This window comes from Urocitellus parryii, chromosome 1 (genome assembly GCF_045843805.1).
Source record: "Urocitellus parryii isolate mUroPar1 chromosome 1, mUroPar1.hap1, whole genome shotgun sequence".
Classification (NCBI taxonomy): Eukaryota; Metazoa; Chordata; class Mammalia; order Rodentia; family Sciuridae; genus Urocitellus; species Urocitellus parryii.
The window spans coordinates 96,009,274-96,032,886 of NC_135531.1; the positions used below are offsets into that span (position 1 = coordinate 96,009,274).

Here is a 23,613-nt window from a genome sequence, read left to right on the forward strand (position 1 = left end):
TATTTTTAAAATCCTAAAAGGATAATCAAGAACCTTGATTAAGAATGGTGACCTCCAGAGAGGGTGGGTGAGGGAGAATGATGGAATAGATAAAGAGTAAGGTGGGAATGAGACCTTTTTATACTGACTACTGAAATACCTGTGTTACCTTCACAGAAAAACAGATTAAAGAGAAGCAAAAATAAAAGAGAGAGAGAAAACATTCCATGGCGGAAACAACCTTAATACTCCTTGCTGGGAGACCTGTTCAGCATCAGCAAAAGTCACTTCAGATAGAACAATTCCTCAAGAATGTAAGGTTAAGGAATACTCAGAACAGTTCACTCTCCTTGGGGAGGCAGCTCTGGACTCCAGCAGGTATCAAGAGAGCACTGGATCATTCTTCTACTCATCCAAAGCCTAGTTCTGCTCTAACACTTTCTGGAGAACCCCCTTCCTCTGATCTCCAACTCTAGGTCTTCATGGCAAGAGAACAATGAAACTTGAGTAAGTGTTGTTTGCAGAGCTGTGGCACTGTCCAGTCTGATTTCAACCTCCTCCTGTTTCTCACAACTCCATCTTTGTTTTACAAGCCAAAATCTAATTTGACACTCTGCCTGCCATCTATCCTCTCCAGTATAGTCAATCTCTAAATAGCCAGTGGATATTTCACTGATTCCAAATATCTTCTTCAAAACATTATTCTAAGATGGCTTTTAAGATCTGGCTGGGAAGTTAGTGAGAAAAGAATTCTGTAAAAACAAGTACCTCTGACAGTTCTCCAGAATGCTAGCAGTTAATAGAAAATGTTACATTGTTTCCTAATTGATCTCAAATGACCTTTATAAGAATAAGGATAGGGCTGGGGCTATATTTCAATGATAGAATTCTTGCCTGACACATGCAAGGCTCAGAGTTCAACCCCCAGCACCAGTCACTTCCCCCCAAAAAAGGATAGCACATATCTACTCTGATAAAGACATAGAAATGCTATTAAGAGAAAAAGTAGAAAGCAATCTGTAGCCTATGGCAAAGAGTCAGAAAACAGAAAAAGAGGTAATTAAACGATGGATCAAGGCATATTTGCTTATCTATAGCAAAATTACATGGAGTGCTTGTATTCTTTGGAAGGTGGAGTCCAGAAATTTATATTTCTAACTTGTTCCTCATGTAATCCTTATGCACAGTAAAGACTGGGAATTACTAGTACAAACAGACATTCAAGTTAATGCAATACTGATCTTAGATGGCTTCAATATCTAAAAGGATATTTTGTCAGAAACTAAATCTGGAATCTGCAGATCATGGGAGATAGCACCCTGGGTTTAAAAAATAAAGTTTCAGTTTCTGTATATCTATAATATACAATGCAGGTACAAACCAAACTGTGGCTGGTAAGAAAGAGGCTCTAAATGGCATTATCTTGAGACAGTGAGGTGCTAACAAATTACGATATACAATCAGTGGGTAAGTTCAATTATGTGTTTGATATAAATCTTCAGCAAAAACTATAACAGATATGGTATTATGAATGTGTTATAATAAGATCACAAACACATAAATAATGAACTACCAAGGTGGTAAAATACTATCCTTTATTTAAGCACTCTGAAAGGCAGGCTATGATTTCATGAAGCTATCAGATTAAAAAAAATATTCTCCAGCCTCAGGGCCCCCAAAAGAACACTAATATTGTACCCATAAAAAAATACTAGCTGCAAAAAAAACCCACAAAAAGTCAACCAAAAAACCTAATTGCACCATAACAAAATTTCTTTGTAAAAATAATAGCTTCCTGCTTTAATTTTACTGTTTATCAGTCCTCCAAATAATTTTCCTGGCAGGTAGAGGGCAGTGTCCTAAACAGTTGTACTTGAAACTAATAGACAGTGCCTCTCTCTAACGTGACTGCATCATTACCCAACGTAACAATGACACATCTAAAATAGAAGAGCTCCATGTGCCATCTGGTGGCGAAAAGGAAAAGAACACACTGCTGCAGATAAATATATCAGATTCCTCCAGTTTAGAAGGAATTAAAGTTTAATTATCTTTATCTGATGACACCTTTCCTTAAATCTCCACTAGTAAGTCTCTAGTGGAAACTACATCAACAGCCATCAAGCAAATGTTTTAAAGTTTTGACCTAGTGTAAATCTAGATCCCCAAAACACTGCTTGTAAGAAAGCAGCAGCAACTATTGCCTGACCCTCAGTGCACATAGAATGAAAATCTGACCAAAACAAACGAAATAAGAGCCCAGAAAGTTGTAAAAATGAATTTGAGATGGTGAAAAATAATTCCAAAGGTAGCTAATGCAAAGAAAAAGGAAAGGGGGTAGGGGGGACCAGTAACAGCATGAGTTCAGAATTGAAAAGTTCTATCCTTAAGTTCCCTTATCTCATTTATAGATGAGGAAAAGTCAATGTATCTAGAAAACCCTTTGATGCAATCATATTAGTGAGAGACTGAAACAAGATATCATTTTCCCTGATCAGACACTTTGATAAATAATTTCTTATTTTTGGTGGAAGTGTAAATTGGTATAATCCAATATCCAGTGATCAGGGTCCAGAAACTTCACTTTTAAGAAATTACTGTGCACAAACAAAAGTATGCAAAGAAATATGTTTCCTGCAGCATTGCTTATAATTCAAAAAATTGAAAACTTAAATTCTCAAAGAGGGAGTAGTCATTTAATTTATATTATTCAGAGAGTGGAATATAACTATCCATCACAAATAATGAAGAAGACAAAATAAAACTTCAAAAAAAGAAATAAAGGGCTGGGACATAGTTTAGCAGTGCAGCACTTGCCTAGCATACACTTTTTTAAAATAAAGTGTATATACCCTCACATTTCTGTAATTTTATATTTTAACTAACTTGATTCATAAATTTTCCAGTAACATTCTGGTTAAAAATTTCCCATATTTTCTCATTTGAACTAAATCTTAAACTACTTTTTAGAATGATGTATGCATATAAAATGTATAGTTAACCACAGTCACTTTGGGGAGAGGATAGTTTTTTTATTTTATATTTTCAGTATATTCAATACATTAATTAAAATGAAGATATCATGTTAGTCCAGGAACTGCCTTTAGATAGGATGGCAGTTACAGGAAAGACAACAGAGAAATAGGAAAAAGATCTAAAAGTCTCTAGAAGTTCCTCTTCTGATTGCTTCAGTTTTCCCAGTAAAGTACAAATAAAACATTCTCAACTGAGAATAAGGATGAGGGAAATGCTGGGTCTTTGAGGAGAGAAGGTGTTAAGTAATCATTTAAAAGAATGAAGAATTGAATGGATTAGAAATGCTAATGACTGCCTGGCAATCGAAATTATCAAGGTCCAAGCAACCTCACACACTGGGCAGAGGAGATCTAGGAGAAAAAATAGACAATGAATTAGGGAAAAAAAAAAAAAAGAAGAGCATTTGATATTCTGGAAGAAAGCATATCAAGGAAGACCAGTTGTGTGGTTTTCTCCAGTCACATTCAGAGCTTTATAACTACAGGTGTGTATGATGAAATAAAAGAGAAATAATGGAAGAAAATGCCAGGGGAATGATTATTATAATGATTAACCATGGATTTTTAGGTGAGAAGAGAGAAGTCATCAAGGAGGTGAAGAAAAGATTGTAAGTGTCATGGGGCTAAAAAATTTTGTGGGTCAAGATACTACAAGAGAACAAGATAAAAATGTAGACCAGGTATGTGTAATATGAAATTGAGACTGTAGAAGCGCTACAGTTATTGGTAATGACTTGGTTCAAGTCTGAATCCTGAACCAAGATAGTTATGAAAGAGCAACAGACAGACAGGTAAACCTACCTGTTGTTGCCAACAGTTTTCACTTCTGAGACAACAGCACAAACCTTAGGATCTGGAAACAGTCAAATGCTAACTAGAATATTGGTTCTTTTTAATGAAATTCTCAACTCTTGGCCAAGATCTTACTTTTTAGCCAGAGTTTTTCTTCCTAAATTACTGTCATCAAACACTTCTCATGCTCACAGTTCCCATAATGTATTTCATGCTCCATATTGTCCATTTTATACCTATTAAGAGAGGACCTTTGGATCTTATGAGTTAAAAAGGTTTTAAAAGGAAGGAATACTTCCTCGTATGAAGAACAATCTCTATACTTAGGCCATTAGTTATCACTCACCCTGTTATGGTTCAAAAGAAAAAGACAGAGACAGAAGGAAAGCAGAAAGAAAATTTATCTTGTACATACAAATAATGACCCTGCCTGAGGTTATAACAATGATGAAAATGCTCCCTTGGAGAAGATGAAAATAAAATTTAACTACTAGATATGTTTCCAAGGAATTCAAAAGCAGAGTCAACAAGTCCGTCATATAAGATTCCTTGCTGTCACAGGAAAGTGATAAAGTGAGAATGACTATAAGTTTTATGGTGCTGTCTATCAAATCTGAATTTACTATATTCCCCAGAAGGGAATAAATTAACTAAGTAACTAAATTCCTGATTTATAGAAGTTAAAGAGTTCAGAAATACAAGACTAATTCTCAAGAGAAAAATAATGTATAAGAGAACTTGTTATAAATTCTAGGACCAGTTCTGTCTCTTAACTCTTCTTTTAGTAAGAAACCTTATTGAAGCCGTGTCTGGAGGCACCTTTGACCACAGGAGGCAGATATACAGAGTGAGGTAGTTGTTTCTTCAATATCCACTCTTAGAAAAGCCAGTAGGAATATGGGAGATTTTAGGTACCAATAAAACATATGGGGGATAACAGGCATATTTAACAAATAGCAGAAAGTTGTGTTTAGCAAGCAAGTGAGGAAATAATGCAATTATGATGAAAACAAGTGTCTTAATAACTTCCTCATTAACACTGGCAGCTATACACTGGGCTGAAATTACCTAAGCAGTGCTTCTACTGTACTAGATATGCATGTTTTACTTTCTTCAAGTTTTAGGCTAGTTTTGCTAGAGCTGAATACACTATAAGTAGAATATACTCTTCTATAACCCTAACTATCCAGGATCTGGTTTACTTGCCCTAATTTGTTTCCTTTTTTCTACTCTTAAGTCATTGCCAATTCAAGGACATCTGTGCTTATAGGAATTAAGTGGCTGGTGAAAGCTTTTGCACTCTTGTCTGGATCTAGCCTTTCAAAGGCTCCTAGGACAAGTACATACACTTCTGGAAAGCAGAACCCTAGGAAAAATCTTTGGAGTCAGTCTAGAGTCTGAACCCTGGCTCTGGCACTTACTATATGGTCTTGAAAAATACGTTTAACCCATGTCTCTGCTACTTCATCTGAAAGCTGAAATATCTGCAGTGCAATAATGAGAGTTAACCTATCATTATTTTTTCATCAATGTTAAAACTGCAAATGAGAGACTTGGTAACTGATACTGGTTTCAATATTAAAACTAAACTGGGGCCTGGGGTGCAGTGCAATAGTAGGGGGAATGCTTAGCTCGGGCAAGGCCTTGGGTTTCATCTTCAGCACCACCAAAAATTAAAATGAAATTAAAAAAAAAAAGAAGAAGAAGAAGAAAAAGAAAAGGAAGAGAAAAGAAACCTAAACTAGTTCAGTATTTAAGACATCATGGAGTCAATAAAAGACTGAAAATCCAAAGAAATATTTTTTTTTTTAAGAGAGAGGGAGAGAGAGAGAGAATTTTAATATTTATTTTTTAGTTTTCGGCGGACACAACATCTTTGTTTGTATGTGGTGCTGAGGATCGAACCTGGGCCGCACGCATGCCGGGCGAGCGCGCTGCTGCTTGAGCCACATCCCCAGCCCAAGAAATAATTTTTTAAAAGGGGAAGAAATTATTAAAAACATTCATAGCTACATGGCTGATAAAAAAAAGAAATGTTTTATTGCATTCAAGTACTGCAAATAACTGTTAAGAAGTGGGCAAACAATAAGCACTAAAGACAGAAAAAAAATCTATCCCAGAATTTTTTAAAATGATTAAAATTTATCATTTATGGAAAACTGCTCAAGATTTAGTAATTTTCAAGAACACCTTCTCAAATGCTTCCTACTGAAAAGACTGGGAAATTAAAACAGTATGCCAGAGTAACACCTGAAAGTTGTAACTTCAATTAAAGAGATTTATAAAGACCAGCTAGAAATTTCCTTCATCAAAATAGTAGCAATTCATTAATGGTAATTATTATTACATGAGAAATTGATACCCCTACTAAACTAAACTAAGTGGACTAATTTATACTTATTCTTTAAAAAAGAATGAATGATAAAGAATGCTGGGTGAGGTGGTGCATGACTGTAATCCCAATGCCTCAGGAGGTTGAGACAGGAGGATTGCAAGTTCAAAGCCAGCCTTAGCAAAAAGCAAGGCACTAAGAACTCAGTGAGACCCTGTCTCTAAATAAAATACAAAATAGGGCTGGGAATGTGGCTCAGTGGTCATGTGCCTCTGAGTTCAATACCCAGTAACTGACCCCCACCACCCCTGCCAAAAAAAAAAACAAAGATAGAAATTTCTAAAAATACATTTTTCTTTTTAAAGCCAAAGCTGCTAGGAAATTTCAATGAATAGAAAGTATTTTCCTAGGCAGAAGCTGGAGGCTAATGGAGTACTAAAGAGTTTGGGTTATGTTTTTGAAAATAACAAAAGATGAGAGGTCTTGTTTGTTCAAATACATATCAATTCATAATGAAATTAATGTCAAAGATGACCAATAAACTGCAGAAACCCCAATTAAAATCAATAAAAATACAAACGTACAAAATAAAAGAAAGATGGAGACAAAAAAGGGGTCCAGTTATTGTGTATTTGCAGTGGCTCTCAGAGCACAGAGCCCAAGTACAAGAAAGGGATAAATTCTAAACACCAACACAAGGATAAAAAAATCATTTGATTTTGACTTTTACTGTCAACTACTCTTTGATAATAAATTAGAGTAGTATAAGTGGTCACCACCATGTTTTTTTAACTAAGAGTGTAGAAGTAATTTCCTAAGGCTAGACTTTGGCATGGAAGGTGAAAAATGTCAGAAGAAATGGCCACTTTGCCTTGAATGATAGGAAAAAGGACAGGCTTGAACAATGTGATCTTTCACTTCTAGACAGAAACACACATATAACTGGGAGTGACCAAAGGTGCCTAGCACTCTGTTAGGTTCCTTATTAGAACAAAGTGCAACCTGCTTCCTAACTAAAAATAATAATTGTTTTTAAAAATGCTACTTACTGGGATAGAAGGAAACAGGGAAAAGAAATATGCCAAAGTTGCTCTTAATTTTCATCACTAGTGTCATGATTAACCTTCAAGTAAATAATAATGCTAACTGATGAGGGAAATACAAAATTATTAGTCTGTAATTGTGATACATGACAAAATCTTTCAAATATTGGGTCTCTCAGGAAATGAGAAGTGTCCCATCACAAAGCAGAACAAAATCACAAGAATTAGAAAGTGAAGATAACAAAGTGGATCAGTTCTTCTAAAATGAAAGAAGGAGTCTGAGGCAGGAGGATCACAAGTTCAAAGCCAACCTCAGTCACTCAGCAATGCCTTGAGTAACTTAGCGAGACTCTGTCTCAAAAAAATAAAAGGGTTGGAGATGTGGCTCTGTGGTTAACCACTGGGTTCAATCCCTGGTACCAAAAAATAAAGAAAAATAGAGGGAAGACATGAAGGTAAAAAAAGATAAGAGTTTACTATAGAAATCATGGACTATAAGTCAATGGGAAAGCTGTTTATATATGCTCAGAATAGAGACTATACACATCTACCTGTTTCATAAGGCTTCACTGCAGTTTAAATGGGGTAGTAAAAGTGTTAAAGCACTTTGAAAACTGTAAAATGCAAAATATATGTAAGGTAATGGTGATAATACTTACTTAAATTGTCCCTCACCTTCCAAAGAAAGAACAGTATGTGAGAGCTTTAACTTAAAATAACTTTTTTCCCTATAGTCAACACCATAGCTACTGGTATTTTGGAACTCTAGGGAAAAAAAAAAATCTAGCAAAAAAGAAATTAAGTCTTAATCTTTGATATCAGTTTTTGTAGTTGTAGATGGACAGCAAGACTTTATTTTATTGTTTATTTTTATGTGGTGCTGAGGTTCAAATCCAGTGCCTCACACATGCTAGGTAAGCGCTCTTCCACTGAGCTACAGTCCCAGCCCTGGTATCAGTTTTTTAAAGAGAAAAATCTGTTACATTTGTTTCATCTTTTCTCTCTAATATTCAAGAGACCCAAATAAAAGGCTCTTCTGTATTCTTACCTTTGGAAGCTACAGGAGCAAACGGTGAAGAAGGAGTAAGCATCAGATATTGGAAAAAAAATAGAAAGAGATTACACATTGTGTTTTATTATCATAGACTATTGCTCAGCCACCCAACCTGTTAAAACTCTCAACAATCCTTACTTGATTAAGTACTCAAGTATGGAAATGGCACCGTAAGGCAGTACAACAGTTCATTTAAGAGTACCATCAAAACAGGCCCAAACTGAGCTTCTGAAACCTTAATCTTATATTCCCACAAGTTATACTGACACAGAATGCCTACGCACAACAGGTTTCTTTCCCCAATCCAGTACACATAATACATCTTATTTTGTTCTGATTAGGAAAACCCATCTCTCTTCTACCCAATACTCTCTTTCCCCTCTAACCCAGGGAAGGGAAGAGAATGGGAAATTTAACTTAAGTGACACCTAAGCACTATACTAGACCTTGACATTAAAGAGGAAGGTACTCACTCTTGGTCTGGGCAGAGAAGGTAAGAGTAAGTTTGGCGAAAAGTTCGTTGTTCTCAAAGCGGTCCTCCTTCACCTTTGTCCAGAAGCAGTCCTGGGAAAGGTCCTCAGCCACAAACTGTGGGGATACAGGCAGGGAGGGGTTAAAGAGTTACTAATCTGAGGCCTAAACTTTCCATCCTAGAAAACTAATGAAGATGCAAAAGAAGCATCTGGCTGGTTATCAACAACCTTTTACTCCAATAAGACTAACCTAAAACACAGATAACAGCTGTAATCTGTGGTGGGATCAGATGATGTTTCCAGTTTGTTCACTGGTGATTATTCAAGAACTAGATTCGGTTATGCTACTACTCCTCCTCCTTCTTATCCCAAATCTTCAAGTTCAGAAGTACTCTATATTTTTATAATCCATTTGCCTAACTTCATTTTAACTTAGTTTCTGGGAGAAAAAGGCTAACTCAAAAATCATAGGAATCTCAAACACATTATGAGCCATGTTTGCATGGTCTGTGTATAACTCTTTTCTTGGGAGTGGGAGTGAAACAGCACAATTTCAGTCATTTGCAGACTGGTGAAATTACTAGTGTCTACTGTCCAACTGTCATGGTACTCATATCCTCAAAGAAAAGGCAAAACAAAAAAAAATTGTTTTTAGCTTAAGAATAAGTTTAGTTAGGATAAATTCAGAGTACAAAGCTCACAGAACTTTCCAGGATAATGTCTGAAATATAGGACATGTTGAATAAACATAAGTAGAAGTGGAACTTGAAGGTGGATAAATGAGAGCCATGAGGAAGGGAAGCCTACCCATGCACAAAATACAAAGCAGGAAATTGAAATGATTTTGGAACTGGGGATTGAACCCAGGGGCCCTTTACCGAGGAGCTACATCCCTAGCCCTTATAATTTATTTTGACACAGGATCTCTCTAAATTGCTGAGGTTGCTCTTGAATTTGCCATTCTCTATTCTCCTGCCTCATCCTTCCAAGCTGCTGAGATTATAAGTATGTACCACTACACCCAGCCCTGAAGTGATTTCTTAAGATCTGATGAATTGGATATGGTGGCTGTAAGGAGCACCTGCCATAGACATGCTGGAACTCACTAAGTTGCTGGCCATAAGGAACAGAGCCATTGAACTGCTTAGTCATGTCTGCTTGCAATTGATAAAGAGCTTTAAGGGGCACTAGCCATGGGCATGCTTAGCAATGACTGGTTATAATTGATAGGGAGTATAGCTCCATGCACATGCACAAAGAACATACCCAGTTGTAATTACATCACTTCACTGGACATAACCAATGGACATTGACTTTCAGTGGGTGTAACCAATCACCAATGTACACCACCAATTTAGAACTGTATTTAAATGGCTTATCCTGTCACATTGAAGAATTTTGCTCCTGGGACATCGCCTTGCAGTCTGTGCCTGAAATGACTCCACTATTCCCCAGTGTCCAGCCACTGGCTGGAGAGAACCACGATACAAGGACAACATCTGCTCTTTGGCTAAGAGAAGTTGTGTGGCTTCAGAGGTATTTTGGAGCTCGTGGTTGCCCTAGGATTGTGTGATTTGCTTATAGTATTTAATTAGTTTGCACTGAATGCTAGATGGGGTGCTCCAGCACACCCAACACTGTTTACATTAATTGTTTATATTTGATGATTGGTGTGATCGAATATATGCTTTCATTTAAAGACAATCTGCCTCTGAGTAATTATTAATAGCACCGCTTGCCACAAAGTGGCATACACCTGTAATCCCAGCAACTTGGGAGGCTGAGATAGGAGAAACACAAGTTCAAGGCAAGCTTCAGTAACTCAATGGGGCACTAAGGAACTCAAGGAGACCCTGTATCAACATAAAAAATATAAAAAAGGGCTAGGGATGTGGCTCAGTGGTTAAATGCCCTTGGGTTCAATCCCTGATATCAAAAAAATTTTAAAAATTTACTGATGAAATGAATAGAAACTCTCACCTTAGACCAGTTAGGCCTCCGGAGCTGCACCTCTGGCTTATAAATCTTTTTGGGAGTTAATCCAAATGGCAGAACTGGGGCTGCTGGTACCCCAAATCCAAAGGGGGGAGGCGGAGGCAAACCCATTCCAGGTGGAGGTGGAGGAATGCCAGGGCCACCAGGAAATGGAGGTGGTGGAGGGATTCCAGGACCACCAGGAAGAGGAGGAGGGGGAGGTGGCATTCCTGGTCCTCCAGGCAAGGGAGGAGGTGGGGGGATGCAAGCACCCCCAGGTAAGGGAGGTGGTGGAGGGATGCTAGTACTTCCAGGCAACGGAGGTGGTGGGGGAATGCCAGCACCTCCAGGCAAGGGAGGTGGAAGGGGGATGCCAGCACCTCCAGGCAAGGGAGGTGGAGGGGGGATGCCAGCACCTCCAGGCAAAGGAGGGGGAGGAGGGATGCCAGTACCTGTAGGCAAAGGAGGGGGTGGAGGGATGCAAACAACTCCAGGCAAAGGAGGAGCAGGTGGAGGTGGAGGAGGAAAAATGGTAGCACCTCCAGGAAGAGGAGGTGGGGGTGGTATACTAACCCCTCCTGATAAAGGAGGGGCTGGAGGTGGAATAACCGTGCCAGAGTCACCAGGTAGAGGAGGGGCAGGAGGAACAGTGGCACTACTAGGAACAGAAGGAGCTATAGCAACAACTGAGGCAGAGAGAGAAGCCATTTCTTTCTTGGCATCTTCCAGTTCTTTTGACAGCTTGGCAACCTACAGAAACAACACTTATAAGAATACTTGTCCCCCATTTCAGGGTCTACGGGGGAACCTAAGAAACTACTTAACCCAAATTTCTCATTTTACATATGGAAGGACTGGGAGGAGTTCAACAGTCTACATGATTTGCCTAAAGTTACACAGCCATTTAGTGACAAAGCCAAACCCAGAACTCAAGTCATGTTCTTAGCTGAGTATGCTTTGTAGTAAAAAACACAACTTCAACTCTTAGTTTAACTCTGATATAAAATGCAGAGGTCAAGCAAATAAAATATTATAAAATATTCTAGTTATATCCAAGGTGCTATAAGGCAATTATAGAACTACGTAAGTGATCAAATAATCAGATATTACAGATCACTTAAATATTTATAAAACTACAGTGAGGATAACTCTGTCCACTAATGATTAAAATAAGGGAAAACTAACAAATAAAGAGTTTAATTTTTACTCCTAAAAATTTATTAGAAGTCTATTACCTTTATTTATGGGTAGAATTGTTTAACTCATTTTATTCTTGGTTTTTCTATGTTTTCTAAATGTTTTGTTGTATATATTATTTACTACCCAAACAAAACTAAAAGCAGTAAATGATTTTTAAGATATGCACCATTTAACTACATTATCTATTAGCTGCCACCTCCCTAAGAGTGAGATGACTGGCTCCTGTCCCAAGACGTGAGCTGATAGCAGTAACAGTCCTTCTTTGCTCAGAAGTTACCTCTCCTGTGAGCTGGGACACCTCTGCTTCAAGGTCTTGTTTCTCTATGGCAATTTGTTGCTTTTCAGAATCCAATGCATCCTTTTCTCCCTGAAGATCCTGAAGTTTCTGCTCGAAGTCACTTTCCATCTTTTTCATTTCTACTTGTAGCTCATGTCGGGCTGTTAACTCTGAGTCCAGCTAATGAAGAAAGCAATTAGGTTCGCAATTAGACTCCCCAAAAACTCTTCATCCAATTAAGAAGCCCACGTGTTATTCCCCATAAATTGGTATTTTGTGTCAGTACTTGCTCTGCAGAGCTCATTAACCCTATATATCAGGCAATGTATGGGGGGAAAAAGCACTATAATTTTGACCTTAAAGTCAAGGATAAAAGACAGGAGAACTAAAGATCCTTTAATAGTCTTCCTACTTTCACAGTTTAACAAAACAAAACCCTGGGCTGGGGTTGTGGCTCAGTGGTAAAGCGATCGAGATCGCCTTGCTTGTGTGAGGCCCTGGGTTCGATCCTCAGCACCAAATAAAAATAAATAAAATAAAGGTATTGTGTCCAACTACAACTAAAAAATGAATATTAAAAAAAAGATTGTATTTAGAAAAACACAAAACAAAACCTTAAGATTTGAAAGATCTTTAACCAACCTATTAGCAAGGGGTCTCCAGGATTCCATAGTCACTAGAATATAAAAATCTATCAACTATAATAGGAGTCCTTAACAATCAAAGAGAAAAAGAGAACTCAAACATATTCCAGTTCCTATTATTCTAGGGATAAGAGACCTGAGATGCCAAACAAATCTGAAAGAGCCATCACTATTAGAGTATCATCTATCATTCCTGTCCTTCAAGGGCTGTGCAAGCTCACCTTCAGCTCCTCGTGTTCACATCCAATAACCCCTTCTCCAATGACTAACCTATACTGAAAAGATGTAACCTAAAGACTATTAGATGCTGAGTATTTTCAAATATGAACAAAAATTGTCTTGCATGTTAGAAAAATAATAACCCTCATTTAAAGAAAGATATACTTTAAAGAGGATAAAAACAATTTGGGGATGGGGGCATAAAGCTAGAGATCAAACTCAGGACCTTGTGAGTGCTAGGCAGGTAGTCTACCACTGATCCCACAAATGTACCTTTTTTTCCAGCTCTGTAGCTTTGGCTTCAGATTTCTCCACTTTTGTTTTATCAATCATTTGATCTAGGGGGGAAAAAAGGTCAGTAAATGAAGTTCCCAGTTCTCTTGGTTTCCTTCTCATTCCTAAGCCTTTTAATACACCAAAGAGCAGTCCTCTGTCCATTTGGTTATCTGTATTATCCTTACTGTTCAGCACTAGACCAAGAAATAGGACTTTTAGATAAGTTCAACCTATAATTTCTCAATGCAAAGCAAGGCTAACATGCTGGGTGGCATGAACAATGCCTGAATTATATTTATGAAACTCTGAAACCAGCAAGTATCACAGATGATAGGTGAAGTCCCTACAAAAAAGTGATGTATGAGAAAGGGCAGGATGTTAGATTTATGTAGAAATATGTTAAACATAAGGACTGTACATTCCTAACAAAGATGTTGGTTATGACCTAAGAAAGGACAAAAATGGAAATATCTGGGGAACAGAAAGATTTCTTCTCTGAAATTATAATTGACAGAAAGATGCAAAATGAAAAGTAAAAGCAATGGATGCTTTAAGGAACTGGATAGAAGAGTATACTTAACCAATCAATCCCTCGATATCAATCTGGAGATGCCGGCATTTGAAATCAGGATCAGCTCCATTCTTATGAAGAACTATCTGGGAGATACATTCTTCAATCAACTTATAGTACTGTGGTCTACAGAAGAATCAGAACAGACAGAGTTATCAAATGGAAGTCAAGGATAATTTTCAGAAGTATTCAGGATCAAGAAAAGTAAACTGACACTAGAAAGACTTAAGGATATGTGTTCTAAAAAAGAACTTTTCGTAAAGTTAATGGAAGCACCTCTGTGTGCTGTAAGAAATCCCCCTTCTTTCATGTCAGCTCCCACCCTTCCTATTCCAGATAATCAACTTCTTATGGGGAGGGGATGTAGCTCAGTGGCAGAGTATGTGTTTAGTGTAAAAGTCCTGGAGTCAACCTCTAGCACTGTGGGGGGGAAAAGTTCTTTCCATCTGCCTCCAAGTGCCAATACTTTCCCATTTAAATGTTCAGGCTTGATCCCTCTCTATAATGAACAGTGCTACTGTTGAATTTCCACTTCCAGGTAACAAGAAAGATTTTAAATTACAAACTCCCTTTGTTATCCTCACCCTATTTACTCCCTTCCAAAAGGAAGGGTATTTTATTTATTTATTTTTTATTGTTTATTTTTCTTCTTTGGTGGGAAAGGTATTTCAATTTATATACTCTGGCCTTTTCCACAGGGATGCCTTTCAGTTGGGTTAAAGGGGTTACTGATGGCTTCATCTGTGACTAATCAGAATCCAGTCTTTCTCTTCTTTTTCCTTTTACAGGACAGTCTTTGAATATTAGGATTCTGCTCTTTCCATTTAAGCTCATATTCAAAACTTCCCATAGGCACACCATCTTACCTGGCCTCATAGTCATTTCGGACCAACAGCAGGTGCTGAAGAATGGACAGGAAGTGTGGCTCTGCCTTTGAGTCCTTCACTGTGTTTAATAGAATCTGGAAGACTTCACTAAAGTCAGTGGAAAAGGAACAGGCTAAGGAAAGCAAAAATTTAGAAACTGTATTTGACAGATGGCTTGCTCAGTTTTGGGAGAAACAAAGGAAAAGTAACAAGATGCCACTTCTACCTTAATTATGGCTGTTCCTCCCATTAATATTACCAGAAACTTTAAGTTTCTTTGGATAAGGATAGTACTTTAAAGGGACTGAGAATTCCTAGTACTTGGCTTAAAGATCAAGCAGTAGACAGAAACTAAAAATACAACCACCTCAAAGTCCCTTGTGGCACATACTAATAGTTAACCAAATTAATCCTTCAGCCCAAACATATCTAAAGTCAGCTCTACATCTCAGTGGGCTAAGCCATCATGTTCTAGGAAGTTTAAAGTGATTTTGATGGCTGTCCATGTTGAACAACGCTCAGACCACCTTTATTGACTTCCCTAGTCTATACAGAAGTAAATAAACCCAACAGTAATAAAAAGACACATGCCTTATTTACTGAGAAGACACATCAGCCTCATGCCTTGTACTGAATCATCTCTCAGATCATTCCATATGAGGGTCTGTAACTGAATGCAATGAATGTTTCATCTGTCCCAAGACTCTGTCCAGTGAACAAAAGGATATTCCATCTCCATGCGAATGTCATCTAGCCGTCCCTTCAGATCATAGGAATCTTCTTCCCCTTGTTCATCAAACACATTTAGTTGCACTCTCATATCATCATTTTCAATCTCTCGAAGGTCCTGTCAATAACAAAAATAGAAGTGAGGGAATCCAAAAGTGTCTCATGTGGCTAGAAACCAACACCTTTCAACTTGGTTTTTAAGTTTAAAACCAGTAATCCTGGGAATAACTGAGGCTGTAAGAGCAGGAAGGAACCAACCCAGACTTTCTAATGAAGTGTTGTCTCTTACCTGCAACACCTGATGCAGCCCTAATCGCATCAGTTCGCTTCTAATGTGAACTCGGAAGTCAAGTTCTTCAGCTGGAGTGATGAGAGCATTGATTAGCTGTAGGCATCCCACCTAAAAAAAAAAAAAAAAAAATTCAGTAGCTATGTCAATGGTAACTACTACAGCTCAAGACTCCATCCTCTTTACATGCACTCCAGGACTCCCAAATAAAACCCAGAAGGTGTTGTACAAAAACTATGGGAATAACCTTTCTACTACAGCAGAAACCTAGTTTGAACACAGGCCTTGAGACCTCAGAAATATAAATGATTCCAAGGATATGACAGTATATGTTATTGGAGAACCTTGGTTTTACTAATGTACAAATAGATATCTTGCTTTTTTTCAATCTCACAATGAGGAAAGTTCTTTCTTTGACTTCTTAGAGAAAAGGTTGTATCATTTTCCCTTCAGAACAATTTTTCAAATGTAAAATATATTGTTGGAAAATACTCCACATAAGATGAGGTCTTTCCATCTTGAACTTTAATCTTGGGCTTAGTTTCAAGGGGTATACCTTGAGTGCAATGGAGGTCCCACTTTTTAATCCATCCAACAGCGGCTGGAAACGTTCCACCTCATCCATCTCAGCTCTTTCTGTCATTGCCTCCAAAACCCTTTCATTCCTGCTCAAGAAAAAGGAAAGGGAGGGTCCTGCCAGGTGCTCTAACATGTTATGGGTAAATAACACAGGGTACAGACCAGTTAGAAAGCATCATTAATGCTTTAGATTTCTCCAATTAATCTCTTGTCACTCCTAAAACAGGAGTCAGAATCTGCTAAAAACTATAAGCCATTTCTTCAGAAAAATCTATTTCCTAAAATCCAATCCTAGACTCCTATTCATGAATACCAAATTAAAGACCCATATTATAAGTTATAAATTGGTTCAACTATTTGAGAGGCATTTAATAGTACTATTCAAGGTCTAATGCACACAATGTTTAGCCTACTTCTAAAGATAAGTTACAACCTATTAGATGTAAACATGAAAATATGTATAAGGATATTTCTTATAGCATAATTTTTAATAGCAAAATTCTTATCTCCTAGACCAACAACCAGAACCTGATTTAGTCCACCTAAAAGTCTAACAATGGGAGTGTTATTAAATAAATTACGGGACATACATGATATGCTAAATGGCCATTAAAGATAATAAGGTAAATCTATAAATACTGACAAAGAAGGATGTCCAAGATCTACTGTTAAATAAATAAAAAGAAACAAGCTGAAAAGAATGATTTAACTTTTGCTAAACCTGTCCTCAAAAAAAAAAAAAAATCTAATGCAGTTGGTTTTACAGACAAAAACCATCACTCCTCACCTCTTTTGGGGTGGGAGAAGATGATTCAAAATCAAGAAAATATAATATGCTTGTGCTTTGAAAAACCATTAACAGTGTAATTTCTGTAGAATAGGACTTGGTGGTTGAATGAGGATGTTAAATTTTACTTTATATATTTCTTCATTTGAATTTTTAAGATAATATTGTGCTAATTCTGAATTAACAAAATAGTACATAAAACAGAACAAAAAAAAATGTCCTGGACAAAACAGACATTAATGCAGAGGCAACAGATACCCTGATGACCAATGGCACACTCAGGATAGGAATCTTTCCTAAATACAGATGGACTGAAATGCTTGACCTTATGTTTCAGATTTCAGATTTTTTCAGACTTTGAAATATTTAAGTATATACGAGAGTTATCTTAGGAATGAGATAGATAGAAGTTTAAACATAAAATTTATTTATGCTTCATATATACCTTATACACATAGATGAAGTTAATTTCATAATAATACTTTTAATAATTTTGTGCACAAAATAAAGTTTTATGGTATGAGATTTTCTACTTGGGGATGTCATGATGGTACTCGAAAAAGTTTCAGTTTGGAGCATTTTGGGTATTCAGATTAGGAATGTGCGATCTATATTAAAATTCTTAGCACAGTGGTACATGCCTATAACCCCAGCTACTTAGGAGGCTGAGGTAGGAGGATTACAAATTCAAGGCCAACCTGAGCAATATTAGTAAGGCCTTTTTTCAAAATAAAAAATTTAAAGGGCTGGGGATGTAACGCTGCTGGATTTAATCTCTAGTATTGGGAAAAAAGATTCTCAGTGTTCACTTCTGATAAGAAATATGGTCTTGCTGAGTGCAGTGGGGTACATGTATAATCCCAGTGGCTCAGGAGACTGAGGCAGGAGGAATGCAAGTTCAAAGCCAGCTTCAGCAACTCAGTGAGGCCCTAAGCAACTTAGTGAGACCCTGTCTCAAAGTAAAAAAAAATTAAAAAGGTCTAGGGATGTGGCTCAGTGGTTGAGAGCCTCTGGGTTCAACCCCTGGTACCAAAATAAATAAACAAACAAAAGAAATATGGTCTTAGCTAGTATTTAAGACCAAGAGAATATCTAAACAACTCAATTTTCCTCTACTCTAAACAGATGATAAAAATGAGAATGGACAAAAGAAGTAACTCTAATCACATACATGTCCTCTGGTTGTGGTAGAATACAAAGAGCAGAAAGCAGTTTAGCTGCATCAATCATCATGTTGGGAACAGCAGGATCCATGGCTCTGACCAGCAGTAAAATTCCTTCTTCTGTCTCCAACATGGTTTTGATTCCAAACTGGTAGGACAAAAACAGAGAAGGAGATTTAAAGATAACAGCATCAGTTAGGCAAGATAGCACATGCCTGTAATACTACCTGTAATCCCAGAACTCAGGAGACTACTTTACCACTGAGCTATATCCCCATTCTTGGGTATCTCAAACAACAGAAATTTACTGTCTCACAGTTCTGGCTAGAAGTCCAAGATCAGATGTTAGCAGGGTTTGTTTCTTTGAAGACTGAGGGAGAATGTTTCATGCCTTCTCTTGTAGTTTCTGGTAGCTTATTGGAATCTTTGACTTTTGCCAAGTTGCTTAGGGCCTTGCTAAGTTACTAAGGCTGGCTTTGAACTTGCTATCCTTCAGCCTCAGCCTCCTGAGATACTGGGATTACAGGTGTGTGCCACTATACCTTTATAATGGTGTGCCACCATTCTTTATAATATCCCAATTCAAGAGAATAATTATAGATTACATTCTGAAACAAATTAGAGCTGGGAAAAAAGGTCCATGGAAATATGTACATGTGGCAATGAATAACAGATTCAGTACTAAAAGTGACAACCTCATTTTTCTACTTTCACTTTGGGGTTTGCCAAGAGAAGAGAACAAATGGAGGTCCAGATGAGGACTGGAACAAGAAGGGGAAAAAAAATCTTACCTTGTTGTTCATAAAAGCTTTCAAACAGCGAATGATCTCATGCTGGTTCCTGCTATCGTAGCTCCTGTATTAGAAGACATAATCAGTGAAGTCTCTTTATTCTACATCCCTTTCCCAATTGACTTTTTAACCTTGCAAACAAGGATCTTAGGAATATCTCCAACTAATAGCCAAGTAAAGTCCAGCACATAGCACTTAGCCCAGAAACACTGACAAAAGTAAGCAGATGAAGAGGGATCCCCATCATAAAAGACCTTTGGCTGTAATCCAAGAATTTATTATTACATTATAACTTACCCTTTAACTCTTTCTAGGCTTCTAAGTGCTAAATTCTATCAGGATAACATCCTGATGCTTGCCCCTCTACTTAAAAGATTTCAGATCTGAGAAGGTACATGTAGGAGGTCCTGGCCCTGTATTATTTTTGTCTCAGAAAGAGTCTAGGAGGTAAAGAGGTCACTTTGGCTCAGTCTGGTTTCCAAGGTAGCCTAACACAGTCCAAGTTATTCCCAAATTATTCCAATCACGAAGACTGTTGTAAAGGTAGTCCCAAGCTAATCAAGTATATTTTAAGACACCATATGGGATATGACCCAGACTAGATCACTCTGGAGAAAATCAGATCCTACTTCCAGACTGAAAAAGGGGGAGATAAGTAATCTTAAGTGTATGTATCACATTCATCATGAAATTCCAAGTTCCTCATCCTTTGCCTATAATTATAATCATCATTCATCCACTGGTCACCCCACAACAAAAACCATTCTCAGCTAACAGTATATGCTCCTATTCTATACATTTAACTGTTATTATTCTATAACCCTATAACCCTCCACCTTGAAGATGCAAAGACCTGGAATTTCTTACCCAGCAGTCTCCTCTTTCTCATCGTGAAGTCGTTTGAGGATGTCTAATAAAGAGGCCAGACCTTCAGCACCAAATGTTTGTACCCAACTATAAGAAAAAGACAGGGACAATGCAATATCAAATCAATAAATATTACTTCTTATTTATGATCAACTCTTTATTCCCAATTCAGATCATCCTTATATTTCCCGACTCCTTTGATCTTCAATCATACCAGTAAACTCTACTGTTGGGTTCCTACTCCTGTTAACTCCTCAGAACCCTCACCTGACAGGGTTGTTGTTGAGAGAGACACGAAGGGACTCCAGGCAGCTAAGCAGAGGCATATCCCGCAAGCCTGATCTCAACTCCTGAATGTACATCATGGCAGATCTAGAGCTCTCCTTTTGGCTCATGCCCTGTATAGGAGGCATTCAGAGAAATTAAGCACTGGACATAGTCATAAACTGGGGGCTAATATTAGTCAATACAGTTTAAATAACATGAGGGGCAGAAATCTATCAGACCACAAATTAAGTGAGACTCAGAATTGTTCATCCCATTTCTTATACTTCATGAAAGTTTATATCATGCAAAAAGTATTTAAGAATGGTAACTCAGCCTGAATGTGTGGCACAAACTACAGGAGGCTGAAGCAGAAGGATTTCAAGTTCAAGGCCAGCCAGAACAAGTTGGCAAGATCCTGGCTTAAAATAAAATTTTGGAAAAAGGCTGGGAGAACGTAGCTCTGAGTGGTAGAGTGCTTTCTAGCATTTGCAAGGCCCTCGGTTCAATCCCCACTACTGAAGGAGGGGAAAAAAAGAGTGGTAACTCAAATGAGAGTGTAAAAAAAGAAAAAAAAAGAGTAGGCTTATGTAATGGAATAAAACACAATTGACACAGACATAAAATGTTATATAAAATTAACAAAATAAACAGGTCCAAACTAAGGGCAGTCTCCCATGTCATGGGTACCTGCCCCAAGACTCACAGCCTTGGAAGTGTGCAAGTACTGGGACACCATCTCCCTCTTGATGACAATGTCCTTCTCTCTCAAAGGTTGCTGTTTTTCCTCATTCAGGTTCATATCCAGCTAGTAGAGGAAGAAAAAAAGAAAAATATAATTGCCTTAAATTCATTACAAGTTTTTAAGTGTTTAACGCTTATTACACTTAGTGATGAGTTCAGCACAATAAATGCTTATTGAATAAATATGCTTTCAGGATTCCTAGAGATTTAAGCTATTATGACTGATAAAAATTCTTCAGATATAAATGTGGTTATTCTTTGTATTAAAGCCTAAAATGCTTTAAAATAAGGGCTGATTAAGGGGACCATCCATTTTTAAAAAAAGCAAAAACAAACAAAACCCCCACCATGCTCATACATACAATTTTTAGGAAAAATAACATTTTGAGGTGGGAAACTTACCAGCATCTGTTCAAAGAGAACTAGAACTTGCTCATCAGAAATATCCTGCAAGGACTGTGCTGTTGGGTCATCCCCATAAGAGGCAGAAGAATTTCTATGAGCAGAATTGGGTTTTTCCTTCTCCTTCTTAATTCTCATGCTGGTAAATCTCTCCAGCTGAGAAACAGAAAAAAGTATTATTAGTGCTCCATTTTCATTTATACAACAAACTACACACCAAATAACCAATCCTTTCATCTCTTTCACATGCATGGTTCCTTTGGTTCATGAATACTTCAATACTCTTCTAACATGAAAAGAAGATATCAATTTTCCTCCTAATTTATCATACTGACTCTACTCTCATCTTTATCCAGAGATAAGAGGACTACAGTATAAAGATTTCAAATTTCTCTATAAAAGGCAGGTTTGATCTTGATTTCCCCAGCTATTCACCCCCACCTTAGGCATCTCAAATTTAATAAGGGGAATTGACCAAAAACAAACAAAACAAAACAAAAAACAACCTGCCACAACTAAATGTTCTCATATTTCTAGAGTTTAAACACATTTCATCCACTACTTATTCATTTTTCACATACTCTATATCACAATTCATAGTGTTCTGCCATTTCTAAGACCTCTAGCAGCACAAAACTAAAAGTACCCCATGTATAAAACTATCTCAATAAAGTGCTCTTTGTTTCCTAATAATAAATGTGGCCAGGTCTCCAGAAAATTTCTCCCTGTGAGAGGTGAGTATGACGAGCTGGAGATATGGCTCTGGTTAGCATTTGCTTAGCATGCCCAAAGCCCTGGGTTTGATCCCTAACAGCACCAAAAAAAAAAAAAAAAAAAAAAAGAAGAAGAAGAGGTAAAATATGACCATAGATTTTAAGATATTAAGTCATACAGGATAAATAAGTAAATGCCTTAAAGGCAGGAATCTTTCTCTTCTTCTTTTTCACATTCCAAGGAACTTGTGTTTAAGGCAACTAAAGTTCAATATATGTTCTTCAAAATCCCCTTTGCATGACATCTAGTCAGGAAAAAATACACTGTCCTTTCAAGGTATATATAACATCTCTCTGCCACACAAATGCTAACAAACTATTCCTCAGACCTCAAGTACAGATGTTCAAATTTAAAAGAGTAACCAGCTGCATTTATCAGCTCAACCCATTTGAAAGTAACAGTAACCACCTGCAAGCATTGCGGAATTTCAAGTGATATGAGTGGCATCTAAACTTCGAATCAGCTTAGAGTTTAAAGACTATGCCTAACTTTGGAAGTTAATCAATGTGCCAAGGAAATGCATGCAATGGGCCAAACATAGAGCAAAGGGTTAGGAAAAAGCCTTAGGGTGCTCTGAAATTAGCTTCCATATCACTATTATAAGTTAAAGAAAGTCGAATTTATGGAAACCAGTAAATATTATAGTATAAGAACATGCACATGCCAAACAAAATTTCCTTACCTCATCTGCCATGAGCCGCTTCAAAGTCTAGGAAATAGGAAACAGGAGGAATAAGAGAAAAGAGATCAGTGAAATGCCAAGACACTTCCCAAACACCAGATGGGTTGGGGGAAAAAGGGAAGAAAAATAAACTGAAAGACTCTAAGCTACTTTCCACAACCTAAAAAATTTCTGCCAATGTATTTAGCACAGTCCCTTAGGTCAGTAGTAGAAAGAATTTGAAGAACACTAACATATGACTCTTAAAAAAAAAAAGTAAGATGGAGAACTGAACATACTGTAAATTCAATGACTAATAATTATGAAATGTGCCCAAATTCATTAGTAAACAAGGAAATGCAACTTATAATCACAATGAGGTATCATTTTACCCTCTCAAGACTGCCAAAAACTTTCATGTCTATCTCGCTGTACAGCAACAGAGGATCTTACATATTGTGGGTGTTAATGTAAACTTCTGGGGCCACTCAGGAAAACCAAATAGTGTTATCTAGTAAGGTGAAATGTGCACATAAATTACAACTCAACATATCAATTTCTACATATATACTATGTTGAAAAGTGCATGTAAAAGTAGGAGGAAATGTGTTAATAGTCATACTATAAAATGTCTAAAACAACAATACAAATGGCCATCAAGGGTAGAATGGACAAATACATAGTATATTGATACAATGAAAACAATTATGCAAAGTGAATGAACTTGTAACTACTCAAATATACTACTGAATCATTATTTCATTTACTTGAGCCTACAAACAAGTAAAACTACATAATATTATTTAGGATGTAAAATTAGAAAAGGAA

General features: G+C 37.2%; 1 protein-coding gene across 2 annotated transcripts in view; it reads right to left on the bottom strand.

Annotated features, from left to right (window-relative positions):
- The window catches only part of Diaph1 (diaphanous related formin 1), a 94,238-nt gene that overhangs the window by 43,988 nt on the left and 26,637 nt on the right, over positions 1-23,613 (bottom strand). For both annotated transcript variants that reach the window (XM_026384335.2, XM_026384333.2), the window contains exons 2-18: positions 22,807-22,833; positions 21,351-21,506; positions 20,911-21,012; positions 20,208-20,338; positions 19,941-20,027; positions 19,074-19,137; positions 18,291-18,430; positions 16,310-16,418; positions 15,754-15,864; positions 15,464-15,582; positions 14,736-14,852; positions 13,880-13,995; positions 13,296-13,360; positions 12,160-12,339; positions 10,689-11,432; positions 8,709-8,823; positions 8,230-8,238 (exon numbers count right to left, since the gene is read on the bottom strand). In XM_026384335.2, the coding sequence (XP_026240120.2) occupies positions 8,230-8,238; positions 8,709-8,823; positions 10,689-11,432; positions 12,160-12,339; positions 13,296-13,360; positions 13,880-13,995; positions 14,736-14,852; positions 15,464-15,582; positions 15,754-15,864; positions 16,310-16,418; positions 18,291-18,430; positions 19,074-19,137; positions 19,941-20,027; positions 20,208-20,338; positions 20,911-21,012; positions 21,351-21,506; positions 22,807-22,833 (2,392 nt within the window). The remainder of the gene's footprint in view (positions 1-8,229; positions 8,239-8,708; positions 8,824-10,688; positions 11,433-12,159; positions 12,340-13,295; positions 13,361-13,879; positions 13,996-14,735; positions 14,853-15,463; positions 15,583-15,753; positions 15,865-16,309; positions 16,419-18,290; positions 18,431-19,073; positions 19,138-19,940; positions 20,028-20,207; positions 20,339-20,910; positions 21,013-21,350; positions 21,507-22,806; positions 22,834-23,613) is intronic.